The sequence below is a fragment of the Synchiropus splendidus genome, chromosome 11 (genome assembly GCF_027744825.2).
Source record: "Synchiropus splendidus isolate RoL2022-P1 chromosome 11, RoL_Sspl_1.0, whole genome shotgun sequence".
In the NCBI taxonomy this organism is placed as follows: domain Eukaryota; kingdom Metazoa; phylum Chordata; class Actinopteri; order Syngnathiformes; family Callionymidae; genus Synchiropus; species Synchiropus splendidus.
This window is the reverse complement of record NC_071344.1, coordinates 18,903,475-18,916,543: the sequence shown is the minus strand read 5'-3', so window position 1 is coordinate 18,916,543 and position 13,069 is coordinate 18,903,475. Positions and strand designations below refer to the sequence as shown.

Here is a 13,069-nt window from a genome sequence, read left to right as displayed (position 1 = left end):
AAGGATGAAGTAGTGCTATCAGCAGCCGTAGTAGTAAAGGTAGTAGTAGCAGCAGAGAAGGGTGTAGTAGTGCTATCAGCAGCAGCAGTGGTAAAGGTAGTAGTAGCAGCAGAGAAGGGTGTAGTAGTGCTATCAGCAGCCGCAGTAGTAAAGGTAGTAGTAGCAACAGGGAAGGATGTAGTAGTGCTATCAGCAGCAGCAGTGGTAAAGGTAGTAGTAGTAGCAGAGAAGGGTGTAGTAGTGCTATCGGCGGCAGCAGCAGTAAAGGTAGTAGTAGCAGCAGAGAAGGATGTAGTAGTGCTATCAGCAGCCGTAGTAGTAAAGGTAGTAGTAGTAGTAGTAGCTGCAGTAGAGAAGGATGTAGTAGTGCTATCAGCAGCAGTAGTAAAGGTAGTAGTAGCAGCAGAGAAGGATGTAGTAGTGCTATCAGCAGCCGTAGTAGTAAAGGTAGTAGTAGTAGTAGTAGTAGCTGCAGTAGAGAAGGATGTAGTAGTGCTATCAGCAGCAGTAGTAGTAGTAGTAGTAGCAGCAGCAGAGAAGGATGTAGTAGTGCTATCAGCAGCAGTAGTAGTAAAGGTAGTAGTAGTAGTAGTAGCTGCAGTAGAGAAGGATGTAGTAGTGCTATCAGCAGCAGTAGTAGTAGTAGTAGCAGCAGCAGAGAAGGATGTAGTAGTGCTATCAGCAGCAGTAGTAGTAAAGGTAGTAGTAGTAGTAGTAGTAGTAGTAGCAGCAGGGAAGGATGTAGTAGTGCTATCAGCAGCAGCAGGAGTAATAGTAGTAGTAGCAGCAGGGAAGGATGTAGTAGTGCTATCAGCAGCAGTAGAAGTAAAGGTAGTAGTAGTAGTAGTAGTAGTAAAGGTAGTAGTAGTAGTAGTAGTAGTAGTGGCAGCAGGGAAGGATGTAGTAGTGCTATCAGCAGCAGCAGTAGAGTGAGCTTTACCTTTGTCTGTGGTCTTCTGGCGTCCAGGTGACTGTGTGGAGGGAAAGTCACCTGTGTACTTCTACCTTCACCTGCCGTCTCCTCTTTCAGCTGCTGTCATCCTGCCACCTGCTGTTGTCCGCGTCAGGGATTGTTTTCCCCAGTCATCAGGTGGAATTAGCGCAGGCTCAGGTGAGACGCTGCTGAGGGGGAGGGTGGTGTGGTCATCACCGTGGTACCAGCTGTGCTGGGCTCAGGAAGCCTGAGTGCCACCGAAGCTCAGGCTGGTCCTTGGTCAGGTGCAGATAGTTGTAGTGGCAGGGGTGTTGGAAGCACTGCTGTAGTTGTGCTGGTACCAAATGTGGAAATAGTACACGTGGGGTGGTAGTACTGGTGGAAGTAGTGTCAGGAGTAGGTGTCAGGAAGTAAACACGCGAGTCGTGTTGCAGCTCAGGTGTCATCATCGTCACCAGCGGGTCCTCTTCCTCCCTCTGCTCTTAATTACACTGGAAATGAGCAGCATCCTGTTTCCTCTCCTCTGGACTCTCCATCACCCAAGGTCCACAGGAGCTGAGGCCGACCTTCAGTCCTGTGGAGCCATGGCAGCAGGCCCAGCATGAGTGAAGGAGCAGGGTCAGAGACGGTGCCGTCCTTCTGCTGCAGGGGGCGCTGGGAGCAGACTGCACCACCAGGGACTTCATTGGAAGCTGCTCTTGGTTCCAACCACTAAACTGGGCCCTGGTTCCACAAACCTCTCAGCAGCAGCTTAATGCGTGTCCTGGGCGAGGAGCGGCCATCACCAGCACTCATCAAGGATCTCATTAAACTCCTGGCTGCTCCTCATCTCACCCTGCTCTCCTCGCGCTCCCTGAAGTCGCATTCTGTTTACACTCCACCACCAGACTCGGAGGTGGTGACCCTCTGCTGCTCCGGGAGCAGACTGTTGAGGTGCGGGGCTGGGAGGAGGTCCCGGGGCAGACCCAGGAGAGCACTCAGAGCCGTCTTTCACCAGACCTGGATCACAGACGCAGTGTCGAGCACAGCAGCATCACACACTGTGTGAGGATGTAATGGAGGACGAGTGCCGGGGGATGGGGGAGGAGGAGGGGTGAGGATGGACCTGTTCATCACAGTCCAGACCGGCTCCCGGGCTGTGTTTGTTGCCGCTGAAGTGGAGGGTCGACCAGGGAGCGGCGTGAAAATGAGCTCATTACGTGAGAGAAGGTGTGAAGAGACGGAGCAGGTGGGGGGGTGAGGATGAGGGTGGAGGGGGCAGATTCTCATTAAGAGTGTGGATTAGATCTCACCTGCTGTATAACACCTCGCTGTTTAGATCCTCCGACGGATGTTTGTGGAGACGAGTGAGAGGCATGTTCTGAAGCTGTTCGCTCACAGGCCGCAGAGTCGAGGGGCCCCTGATGGAGCACAGGTGAACGATGTGAAGTGGGACAAGGAACTGATGGTTCAGTTCCAGGAGGGATCAGCGTCTGGATCCAGGAGTTTTGTAAAGGACTCTCTACCACAGGAGGAAGAAGCTGGTGTCGAACACTGTCTTCAGCAGACAGTCGACCGCGCCCTTCTCCGCATGATGTCTGAGCCTCCTGCCATCTGTTGATGGCGCTAGAGTTCAGATGTTGGAACGTCTTTCACAGAAAAGAAAGGGCTTCACAAACAGCCTCCTCTGTCCCTCGGTCTGTCATTAAGGGCAATTGAAGCGTTTCCTGCCGGCGCACGTCAACCTCTGAAGGCTAATTTGTCGAGTCGGCATTCCACCAGAGCGAGAGGCAATCTGAGCTCTTCACTCACACACACACACACACACACACACACAGTCGCGACAGCAACAGGCTTGCAAACGCTTTTGTTCCTGAAGAGTCGAGTCGATGTTTTCACGCCCAGCGAGCAGCAACATGTGACTCCACACCTTTGTTGTGTGTGTGTGTGTGTGTGTGTGTGTGTAGATGAGTGTGCGCTTGTGTGGCACTGTCAAGTGCATACGTGTGTGTTCTTCTTCTTCTATCTTTGTGAGGACATTTTTAACCCACATTTGGAGATTTAAAACTACAAAATAGCTGGGTTATTATAACTGGGCTTTAATTTGGTTAAGAGTAAAGGTTACGTTTTAGATGGTTAGGTTTAGGGGCCGCGGCTGGGGAAAGGGTTACGGCAATGACGGTCCTCACTAAGATAGGAAGACAATATGGGTGTGAGTTCACACAAATTGCACATTCATCCACCTGTGTCTCTATTTTTGTTTGCTGAGAAAAGCAACCTGCTTTAAAAAGGCTGTTACATTATGACCAGCATGCGCTAGCTTTGCGATCGACACCCAGCCGTAACAGTTAGCCTCTCTCTAGTGATGCACTTTAACAGCGGACGATGGAACACAAGTGTGCCATCAACAGGAAGCACTTTTAACCGACTGATCTGCTGGAGACCAAACAAAGAGGCTGCCCTGCACCTCTGAGGCAGCGACTGACCACTGCAGGAACCTGGAGGGTCACACTGCCAGCAGCTGGTCATCATGTTTCCGCTGGTCAGAGAGTCACATCAGCAGTGACATGTAATTACCAGCTGTCCCTCAGGACACACACACACACGCATGTTCGTACTTCTATCTTTGTGAGGACACTCATTGACAGGAGCCATACTGAATCACTGAAGGGCCGCGTGGTTGTGGGCTTCCGGGCCAAGCCATCAGGGTTCTTTTGACACCCTCAGCCTGACCTTCCAAAACAGCCTTCACCAGAACTTAAACCCGACTATAATCATCTACTGTATCTTGAAGTGTTGACCCTCAAAGCCCCTCGAGGACCGGCCACAATGGCCTCACTCTGGGGATTAAAAACTCTTACTGGTCCTCACAAACATGCAAGTACAGGGACACACACTCGCGCGCGCGCTCGCGGTGGTAGCAGCACAGACGGTCCACAGACGAGCAGAGACGGTTCTGTGGAAACAATCACGGAGCTTTAATGACAGTCAGCGGAGAGAGATGAGAGTCCGGAGCTGTGGCGCCCCCTGCCGTCCACTCACAGCACTCGGCTGGGCTCCGCGGGCAGCCGGAAGGAGCGCGCGGGCTGCAGCAGCGCGGACTTGGCCACGGAGTTGCGGAGCTGCATCATCAGCATCCAGAGCAGCAGCAGCATGAGGCCCAGCAGCGCCAGCAGCAGCCCCAGGTACAGGCTCAGGTTCCAGCTCCAGCTGAGGGTCAGCGGCAGCGACGTGGACGCCACCAGGAATTTTCTGGGCGCAGGCATGTGTGGGGCGGGTCAGGTCAGGCTGCAGACCCCGTCCCGGGTGCGCGAGTCGGAGACGGAGGCTGGTCCATGCGCGCAGATTTCAGCCCAGCAAGGAGGCGCGCTGCTCGGCTGCGTCCATGGCGCGCGTCCGGTGAGGAGCGGAGGACCTGTGGAGCGTCCGGCGAGCTGTGGTGGTTCTCCTGCAGCTCTCCCTTCCAATCCCTCTACCCCCCTGCTCCGCCCTCTCCCTGCGCTGCCATTGGCTGGGGCGCGGGTGCGCGTCAACGACATCTAACTGGTTTCAGAGTTGGCTCTGTACTGACCCGGAGATGAAGCGATCACGGAACCAGTCCAGCTGGTGAGACAGGATGCTCCTGGGAGTATGAAGTCACTGCAACCCAGAGTGTGTTTTTGAAGGGAGCCATCAGCGCAGTGAGGAGAGCCTGAAGACTAGAGGGTCCCCTGGGAGGACCTGGACCCGGTCCGTGGCCTCAGAAGAGAATTAGACTAAAGAAAACACTAAAAGCACCCACGAGTGAAACAAAGATGAAGTTGAGCCGATGCGAGTGCACCGCTGTCAGAACTGAACACAAGCGCGATGCTGAAGACAGCAGTTCGAGATGAGCTGTGGGAAACAGCGGCCTCTGTTGGCCATTTACGTGAGCCGTCGTTCAAAACGAGTGAATTTCCCCTTGTGAGAACAAAGCAGAGGCACAGGCTGAGAATCCAGGATGCCGCATCAACAGCACATGGTGAGAGCAGAGGTGAGCTCTGCAAAGAAGGAAGCCATTAAAGCAGATGACCATCGAGTCATAATTGAAGCCAAGAGAAGTCTAGTGTCAGAAGCTTCAACTCAGTCCTCAGGGGCTTGAGCAGAGCCGGTCTAGGTTCCAGATGTCAGTGGAAGCAAGCAGACTGACATAAAGGTCATCGGGTGGTTTAAAGACTTTTATTTACACGAGTCTTATTTTACAGGGCAGACGTCAAAAACATGTACGAAGGAGATGGACAGACAAGCGACTTTAATCTGTTCAAATATTTACACGTCGGTGAAAAACAAAACACGACGTGGACCCACAGTGCAGCCGGGTCCAGCAGTCTCCAGACGCCGCCGGGCTGAGCAGGACACTGAGGCAGAGTTTCAGTCCGAGTCTTAAAGTAGAGGCAGAGCTTCAGTCTGAGTCAAAGTCGAAAATTGACCAGGAAACTCAAAAAACATTTAAAAAATTCTAAACGCGCTCTGACAGAGCGGACCGGAACTAACAGGGAAGGGGAGTCACTTCAGGAAGAGCTCGGCTGGCGCCTCAATCTGAGAGACCTCGGAGTACCTGCAGGAGAGAGGGAGCATGTGAGAAACTTTGGCAGCCCTCATGGCAGGCGTGGGTGGAAGACTGACTCACTTGGGGCCCTTGTACTTCTCCCGTACAGACTGCTGGGGGTGCTGCGGGGCTTTGACAAACATCTGGTGCAGGTCCACGATAGCAGGCATCAGGTCCTCCAGCGAGTAGCCGCTCATCTCCGTCAAAGATTTGGGCTGAACACAGGACAGGTGTGAGACAGCAGCCCAGTGGGCTTATGAGCGGGACAGAGAGCTCACTCACCCATGATCCTCCGGTCATCGTGAAGTTGGCCAGTGTGTAGGCAGCTGCTGCCGTGTGGGAAGGCAGGTACTTGAGGAAGGGATCAGAGTCCACGAGGCTCAGCTCACCGAGGTACTGAGGAGAGGAGTCATGTGAGCAGGTAAAAGGTGGAGAGGTCACGAGCCGACAGACGAGACTCACCGAGGCCAGACTCTCCACCTGCTTGTTGGCCGGCTGCTGAGTGAAGTACTGCGACAGGAACTGGTTGATGGTCGGCGCCGCCAGGTCAAAGGACAGAACCTTCAGCACCAGATGCTCCATCCTCAGCACCTGCTTCTTGGTGTAGGTGTCATCTGTGATGTAGACGAACTCGGCCACCTCAGGGGGGTAAATCTCCTCGAATTTCCTGCATGGAGCGTTAGGGGAGGGATGAGTCTCGCCGGCGGGTGAGGGGGTGGAGGGTGTCAAGACTCACGCGGCCAGCAGCATGGCGGCAGTTCCCACGAGCTGCAGCTTCCCTCGCAGCACCGACATGGAGGACAGGAAGCGGTCGATGTAGTTGACTGCCAAGTAGAGAGTCTCGTTCTGGAGCTTGTACTCCTCGCCCACCTCCACCAGCCAGTCCACCAGGATGGCCCGCATACTGTTGGTGATGTCTGGCTGCTTCTTCATGTAGCCTGCTTTGGGCCGGTTCCGCTCCTGAGATGGACATTGGAGCAGAGGACATGTGTTCAGTCCCAACAGAACTTAGTTGAGGAGTCACCTTGACCAGCCAGACTGCACTAGGGTTTGAACCGATGAGGGTTCACCGTGAAATGCAGCGAGTTTGCTGGGTTCGAATGCAGCGTGTGAGACACCAGCTCAGGATCACAGCAGCACCAAGGAGCTAGTTCACTCAGGCACAGCTGTGTCTGAAGGTTCACACCTTGTTTGAATATTCAGATGACTTAGGCCAGCACCTTGTTTTATCAAACTCAAGTGGGGGACATGTGAACTTTCACGTTAGGAGTCAGTGAAAAGGTCACAGCAGCAACACGTTGAACTAATGAGGTTGTTTGGACCACCAGAAGTATCTCATCAACTGGTGATGAGATCAGCACAGACATGCGAAGCCATCGCTTTTAACATAATCACCTCCAGTTCTCGCAGGTAGCTGTAGATCTCCGCGGCGTACTCCGGCGCCTCGTTGACTCGGACAGGCTTGTCCTCCGCCTCCATCAGAGACATGTCCATGGGAGAGTCTGGAGGCAACATGAAGGGGGGGTGAGATGAGGTCACGGCACAGCGCACCCTGAAACTCACCGAAGCTGACTTCCATGGCGGCTACTCTGTCGATGGTGGCGAGCGGCTGGCGGAGACAAGCCACAGCGCCGTCGATGGGCAGAGGAGACTCCTCAACTATGGGCTCCTCTTTCACCGCCACTGGTTTCCTGGTGCAGGGGACATCAGGCTCGTCCACATGGATCTGGAAGGATGACGCCTTGGACGCCGGCTTCTCGTGGGCCTTGACATCTTCATGCCTGCACAGAGGCTGCGACGACTCCTGGAACAAGTCAGTGATAAGGTTAATGCCACAGCTGAAGGGTCCACTCACCCAGGAGGGGCAGGGGCCTCCAGTACACGCATGAGCATCCTGACAAAGGGGGTTAGTCAAGAGTCCCAGCGTCTGAACGTCAGCTAGCATCAGCGCTAGGCGAGTTTAAAGGCAGCGTCAAAATGGCCGGTAGGCTCAGTGAAAGCGCGTTTTTATGACTCATGGTATTGAATGAAGTGCAGCTCCCTGCAGAGCAAACGTGTTGATACTACCGTGGGCTTTTAAAAGAGTCCGGGTTCGAGTTTGGAGCGCGAGTCCGCCAAAATGGCGGTGGCTAACGGAAGCTCTAAAAGCCCTACCTGCTTGGTGGTTCCGCGCTGGTTCTGGATCTTGGTCCTCTGGGTGGGTTGCAGGGCTCCCAGGACGGTTCTGGTGGTGGTTTTGGCTGCGGGCTGTTTGGGCGGGACGTTCTCCTGGTTCTCCACGGATCGAGGCTTGGTGGAGCCCCGCAGCCTGGAGAGCACGTTCTCCTGGTCATGGAGATCGCTGACCGCGCTCGTCTGTCCTCGGTTCACTCCTGACATCTTAGTGTTGCGTGCAGAGGCGGCCCAAAACTACAAAGGCGCGCAGAAACTCGCTTCAAACAGTCAAACGTTTCTTAAAAGCGAGACCGAGCAGCTCCAGATAAAAGCGCAATAAAACAGACAGGTCCGGGGAGCTGCGAGCTGCAAACCAACCGATTTAAAAGAGTCTGTGGAATAAAAACGAAGCTCAAGTCGCCATCGCAGAGAAGACGCGGACAAACCTGCGGAGCTGCCGTCGACACAAACACACGGCTTTCTTTCTGTTCAAGTAGCCCGCGAGGATTGAAACGGGCCAATCACAGGCCGCGCTGGCGATGACGTAGCCAAACTACGGCGCCCGAGGAGGAACGTTTCGACTGATTGCAAATTTAAAACCGGTTCGACGGAAACGAGAGTAGGTTTGTGTAAACATTTATTAGTGATAAACACGTGGTGGGTGGGACGCTATCGGGAAAATTTGCGTTTTTTATTGAAACATCGCAATGAAAAGTAAATCTGATGTGGACCCTCTCACAATAAGGGTGACGGGATTAACACACAGACTTTAAACTCTTACAGAAATGCACCAAATATCCATTTTCATTTCCAGTTTTAGTGTTTATCTTCTATACTTCTTCCATTAGCAGTTCAACAATGTTTCTAAAAACAACAACATGATTAAACATTTATTTAGCTCACCTTTCAAGACTTCGGTGAGTCTAAAATCGTTTTTTTTTGTTGGTGTTTTTAATGACAGGGACGCTTGTTTAAGGAGAGTTGCAGTCACATGAGCTCGTGAGTCGAGGACACCTAAAGCAGTTTCTTGTCTCTTGTGTGAAGCATTGCTATGATGACGCTGCGATATCACGCCTCATTGAAGAAGTCCAGCAGAGAGTTCAGGTCGTAATGGTCCAGAATCTCCAGCAGCGACGACACCTTGGTCTTCACGTTCTGACCTTTGAACTTGTACTTGTCGATGTAGAGGTCCGTGATCATCCCTGCAGAGACCAGAGGGACAATGTGATCACGAACCAGCCTGTGTCGAGGACCACCAACCGTAGAGTCTCTCCAGGTGAGCCGGCTGCTTCTTGAACTCGTCCAGGAGACTCGATGACTCGTCCAGGATGCTGCGATACTCAGGAACCAGGAAGTCTGCGTTTCCCTCGTGGACCTGAAGCTCCTGGAGACCCGAGTCAGAGAGGGGGTCAGAGTCAGAGTCAGGTCAGGGAAACACACACAGAAGTCACCTTGAGGGCGTCAATCAGTTGGACCTTGCGGGCCAGAACCAGCTGGTACTCCAGTTTGGGGTGGATCATGTTGAGCGTGTGACTGACTGAGTCATCGTTGATGTCTGGCGGAGCAATGGTGTCAGATAGAGGTCAGAGGTCGCCAGCTGGCTAAGACTCACCATAGGAGATGTTGAGGTTGATCTTTCGTTTGGTGGCTTCTTTGGAGAGAACATCACTGAGAATGGAGATAGTGGAGATGTTGTCCGACCTGAAGTGACCTTCACCTCGGCTGAAGAGTGGACAGAAGTCAAGACCGGACCAGAACACCCTCCTGACCACTGGCGTGTGCTCACCAGTAGGTGGCCTCCAGCTGGGTGCCCAGGAAGGTGTTCTGAAAGTAGAAGGTGACGCTGTCCCCAGCAGGAGTCTTCTCAGGGACCTCGGGCAGACAGAAGACCACCCAGGAGTGGATCTCTGCCAGACTGAACTGACCCACCAGACTGAGCCGGTTCATGGGTCTGAAGGGAAACAGAGATACGGGTAAATTCCGAGTCCAGGAGGAGGAACAGGAGAGAGCCTGAGCTGACCGGTCCGGGTCCACGTGATGGCTCCGCTGATGGAGAGACAGAGGCTTGATCTGGTACTGGCGGACCTGGCACGTCTTGGGCTGCAGCCTTGGGGTCACGTAGGCCTGCAGAGTGCCGTACTGCCCCTCAATGGACCGGACCTGGACCAGCACCACCACAGAGAGAGACGAACCATGCCTATTGACTTATTCCATTGTTATATGTGCATGAACCGAAGCCATATTTAATGAACTACATGTAGACCTGTTTCATTGTGAGAAAGTTTTCCAGTTTCTGTTATCATAAATTGAAATCACATCAAATGATTTCACATCAGCAGTTCTGGTTTGGGTCCAGTCAGTGCTGCTGTGGGTTGGTTCAGTTCAGATTTCAACTCACCTTGAGCTCCAGCCGGGTGGTGTTGGCCTGACACCTGTAGGTGGCCAGCAGGAAGTTTCCGTTGGTCTGCTGGAGGCGAGAAAAGCGTCAGAACAGAAGCGGCGGGAGGTGGCCCGGTACTAACCTGGCTCACCTCAGAGTCGCACTCGCTGAAGCTGACCACGGCCGAGTTCTTGTCCACGTCCAGCAAGTCGATGGGGACGTCGCTCTGTGGAGAAGACTTTCAGAATAAAAGCCAGTAAGGCAGGTCGGTGGGCATCGTACCTGCAGCAGCAGGTTGTCAATGGCTGTCTGCACTTCCAGCGTCAGGCTGTAGCTGGCGTCGTCTCTGCAGAGCGAGAACTTGTCGTTGATGCTGAAGACCGGAACCGAGGAGACGGCCGTGCTGGACTGGGACGTCTGCTGGTACTGTTCCCGGCCCTGCAGAACTTTGATCTGCAGCTGCTCCAGCTCCGCTCTGGACCCCCAGAGAGCACAGCAGTGAAGTCATGATCATATGATTCAAACTTTTATTTCCACCCTGACTCCAGGGTGGAAATAAGAGGATCAGCAAGAACCCATGTGTGTGTGCAGCGTTACAGTCACTGCCGACCTTCTGACCTCAGAGCTTCCACTTTGGACTGAGTCTCTTTGCTCATCTTGACCTCCTCCCCTGGACCTGCCTCGGCCTTCTGGGGTTCCGTGGTCAGACCCGTCACCCATCCTTAGAGAGAGAGAGAGAGAGAGCAGAGGTGAAAGACAGAAACTTGGCGTGAGTGAGGTCAGAGGTCACACCTGTGTATGTCACCGTCAGCACTTCGTCATAGGACTCCTTCCCCACACATCCTCCCTGGACAGACGTGACGCTCTCAGACAGAACCTGTGGACAGTCGTGTCAAACTGAGGACAAGGATGCAGACATCAGCTGACTGGCTCCTACAACAGGAGGAACTGACGTGTTGGAAGCGCAGCGTTGGTTCGCTGGAGCTGTCGAAACCGTAGACCTCCACGGAGCCGTCGTCTCTGCCCACCAGGATGTCACTCACGCCGTCTCCCACGATATCAAACGTGTCGATGCAGAGAACTCCTGAGCAGAGATGAGACCGCTCTTGACAACAGCAGCAAGCATGGCAATGGTGGCGCCCCCAGTGAGAGCTGCCCATCACTGCAGGAGCCATCACACACCTCCTTTCTTCTTGTCGTTTTCGATCTCCCACTTGATCGTAGCTTCTTTCTCTCCGATCTGAATCAGTCCGATTTTCCCGTCTGTGGTTCCAAGGAGAACTTCTTCTCCTGCAGGAGCACAGCATGAAGATGCTCTTCACCCAGACCACTGAACCCCCCCCCCCCCATCTCTGTGATCTCACCCCCATCTCTGTTGTACAGCTCCAACACTGACGGTGGGCCCGGGACCTCGGTGTTGTACGAGAGCTCAGATCCCTGTGAAAGGTTCAGGAACAAAATCAAGACTGGAACAGTGCAAACATCAGCTGACCTGGCTCACCTTCAGGACCCGCAGGACCCGATCTTGGCAGGCCAGCACTGGAACCTGACGCGAGTCCAGCGACAAGCACGTGATGTCGTTGATCTTGTCTCCACAGAGGAAGTAGTCCTGGTCCTTACAGTCGCAGTAGTGGTTGTAGATGTAGCTGGCACACACAAAGAGATCCGCACCTGAGACGTGCCTGGAACATCAGGAACATCAGAATCAGGCTCAGGAGACACTGGGCTGAGTGTGTCGACTCCTACATGGCGTTGATGCTCTCAGTCAGATTGGCTTCAAAGGTGAGGAACTGCTTTCCTTTCTTGGTGAACCCTCGGACCTGAGACCCGGAGCAGACGAAGATCTTCTCCTGCGGGGTCCCCGCCGCCCCGCCCAGGTCCATCCTGGTGATCTTCTGTCCGGGCAGGGTCTTGAACACCGGCTGGAGGACAACATGGCTCATCAGAAACACAAACACCTTCAGGAGCCCACTTTCTCCCATGTTGGTGACACTCACCACGGCTTCTCCCTTCTTCATCCCAAAACAGGTGAGCACGCCGTCATGATCTGCGACTGCCACCTGGAACCAGCCCACACCCACGATGAAGACTCGTCCCCGTTGACCAGACCATCAGACTTACCTTCTGGGTGGCTTTCTTCCCCAGAGCAGGGAGAAGACGCATGGTCTTCTGGGACGTCACACCCACCTGTGCAGACACAAGCGTGAGAACAAAGGTCGTGACGTGTGAAACTCGAGTGTCAGAGACAGGTACGGTCAGAATCCCAACTTTGATTTATGACGTCACTCTGCACAGATGAAAGATGTCGTTAGGTCTGAAACTCTTGAGATTCCCGTCGTTCATTTCACGTGATGAAAGAACTGAATTTTGACCATAACGAAGTGCTCCGACAACAGCAAGTCTTTACCTGGATGTAGTCGACTCTGTTCAGGTGAACCTCCATCGTCCTTCGTCAACTGAGGCGAGTAAAACAAGTGGAAAGATGGAACTGGGTTCCGTGTGAGTAGATAATTCAGGAGTCTCGACTGAAACGGCTCATCTTGATCGACATTAACTCGGAAAGCACAACTGGGATTAACGGAGATTAGCCTGACATGCTAACGCTAGCTCGAACGCTCGAACGCACCGTCCACCAGAAGTGCAACCTTCGAAAACAAGGGACAAAACTAGAACTCCCTAGCAACATAAAGATGTGAAAGACAGCGGCGAAGAGAGGAATACAATATTGAAAAACGCGCTGGAAGTCATCTCAACGAGACAGAAGCTGTTGTTATGGAAACGCTGTAGCAGTGAAAAAGCTTCGCTGTCATTGGACGAGAAGGTCACATGTTGAAAGTGCGTCGTGATTGGCTGCGTGTGCGCTGATGGGAGACGCCGAGCTCGAGTGTTCAGTCACGTTGGCTGTGGATTTCACTACTTGAACGCGACCTCCTGATGTTCCAGCGGTGCTCACGACATGGAAAAGTCCAAAGCTGAAGTTTTATGTGCATCGAGAGGAACCACGACAAACGAAGCTTCGGTTAAAAATATTGTGAACAATCCACAAACTGAGGTC

General features: G+C 53.3%; 2 protein-coding genes across 5 annotated transcripts; both read right to left on the bottom strand.

The window, feature by feature from the left end:
- Window positions 1-5,099: 5,099 nt before the first annotated feature.
- On the bottom strand, window positions 5,100-8,138 carry ccna2 (cyclin A2). Of its 2 annotated transcripts, XR_008416060.1 has the most exons (9): window positions 7,635-8,138; window positions 7,044-7,284; window positions 6,876-6,982; window positions 6,217-6,440; window positions 5,943-6,147; window positions 5,763-5,876; window positions 5,562-5,695; window positions 5,326-5,489; window positions 5,100-5,294 (listed from the first exon to the last, which is right to left on the bottom strand). XR_008416060.1 is itself a non-coding variant. In XM_053878628.1 (8 exons), exons 1-8 carry the CDS (start codon window positions 7,857-7,859, stop codon window positions 5,438-5,440), a joined length of 1,302 nt encoding a protein of 433 aa, XP_053734603.1. In that variant the 5' UTR covers window positions 7,860-8,138; the 3' UTR covers window positions 5,100-5,437. The 2 variants fall into 2 exon arrangements, 1 of the variants encoding a protein (XP_053734603.1); XM_053878628.1 differs by having other exon boundaries at window positions 5,100-5,489.
- A 132-nt stretch (window positions 8,139-8,270) lies between these two features.
- Window positions 8,271-12,830, bottom strand: bbs7 (Bardet-Biedl syndrome 7). 3 transcript variants are annotated; one of them, XM_053878618.1, is made up of 19 exons: window positions 12,422-12,830; window positions 12,136-12,201; window positions 12,012-12,074; window positions 11,761-11,936; window positions 11,516-11,696; window positions 11,379-11,451; window positions 11,197-11,304; window positions 10,968-11,098; window positions 10,807-10,891; window positions 10,633-10,735; window positions 10,297-10,489; window positions 10,157-10,240; window positions 10,033-10,101; window positions 9,655-9,794; window positions 9,421-9,585; window positions 9,247-9,356; window positions 9,086-9,189; window positions 8,895-9,018; window positions 8,271-8,836 (listed from the first exon to the last, which is right to left on the bottom strand). In XM_053878618.1, the coding sequence occupies exons 1-19, from the start codon at window positions 12,455-12,457 to the stop codon at window positions 8,703-8,705; spliced, it is 2,145 nt and encodes a 714-aa protein (XP_053734593.1). In that variant the 5' UTR covers window positions 12,458-12,830; the 3' UTR covers window positions 8,271-8,702. The 3 variants fall into 3 exon arrangements, with proteins under 3 accessions (XP_053734593.1, XP_053734594.1, XP_053734595.1); XM_053878619.1 differs by having other exon boundaries at window positions 10,166-10,240; XM_053878620.1 differs by having other exon boundaries at window positions 10,033-10,098; window positions 10,166-10,240.
- Window positions 12,831-13,069: the final 239 nt, after the last annotated feature.

What these genes read in the sequence shown, in the direction of transcription:
- ccna2 (XM_053878628.1), bottom strand. Translation starts at nt 7,859, where the DNA reads ATGTCAGGAGTGAACCGAGGACAGACGAGCGCGGTCAGCGATCTCCAT. An exon ending in CGCCATGGAAGTCAGCTTCG is followed by an intron (nt 6,983 to 7,043) that starts GTGAGTTTCAGG and finishes TGTTGCCTCCAG; the next exon opens with ACTCTCCCATGGACATGTCT. An exon ending in GCCGCCATGCTGCTGGCCGC is followed by an intron (nt 6,148 to 6,216) that starts GTGAGTCTTGAC and finishes CGCTCCATGCAG; the next exon opens with GAAATTCGAGGAGATTTACC.
- bbs7 (XM_053878618.1), bottom strand. Translation starts at nt 12,457, where the DNA reads ATGGAGGTTCACCTGAACAGAGTCGACTACATCCAG. An exon ending in CATCACGTGGACCCGGACCG is followed by an intron (nt 9,586 to 9,654) that starts GTCAGCTCAGGC and finishes GTTTCCCTTCAG; the next exon opens with ACCCATGAACCGGCTCAGTC. An exon ending in TCACCTGGAGAGACTCTACG is followed by an intron (nt 8,837 to 8,894) that starts GTTGGTGGTCCT and finishes TGGTCTCTGCAG; the next exon opens with GGATGATCACGGACCTCTAC.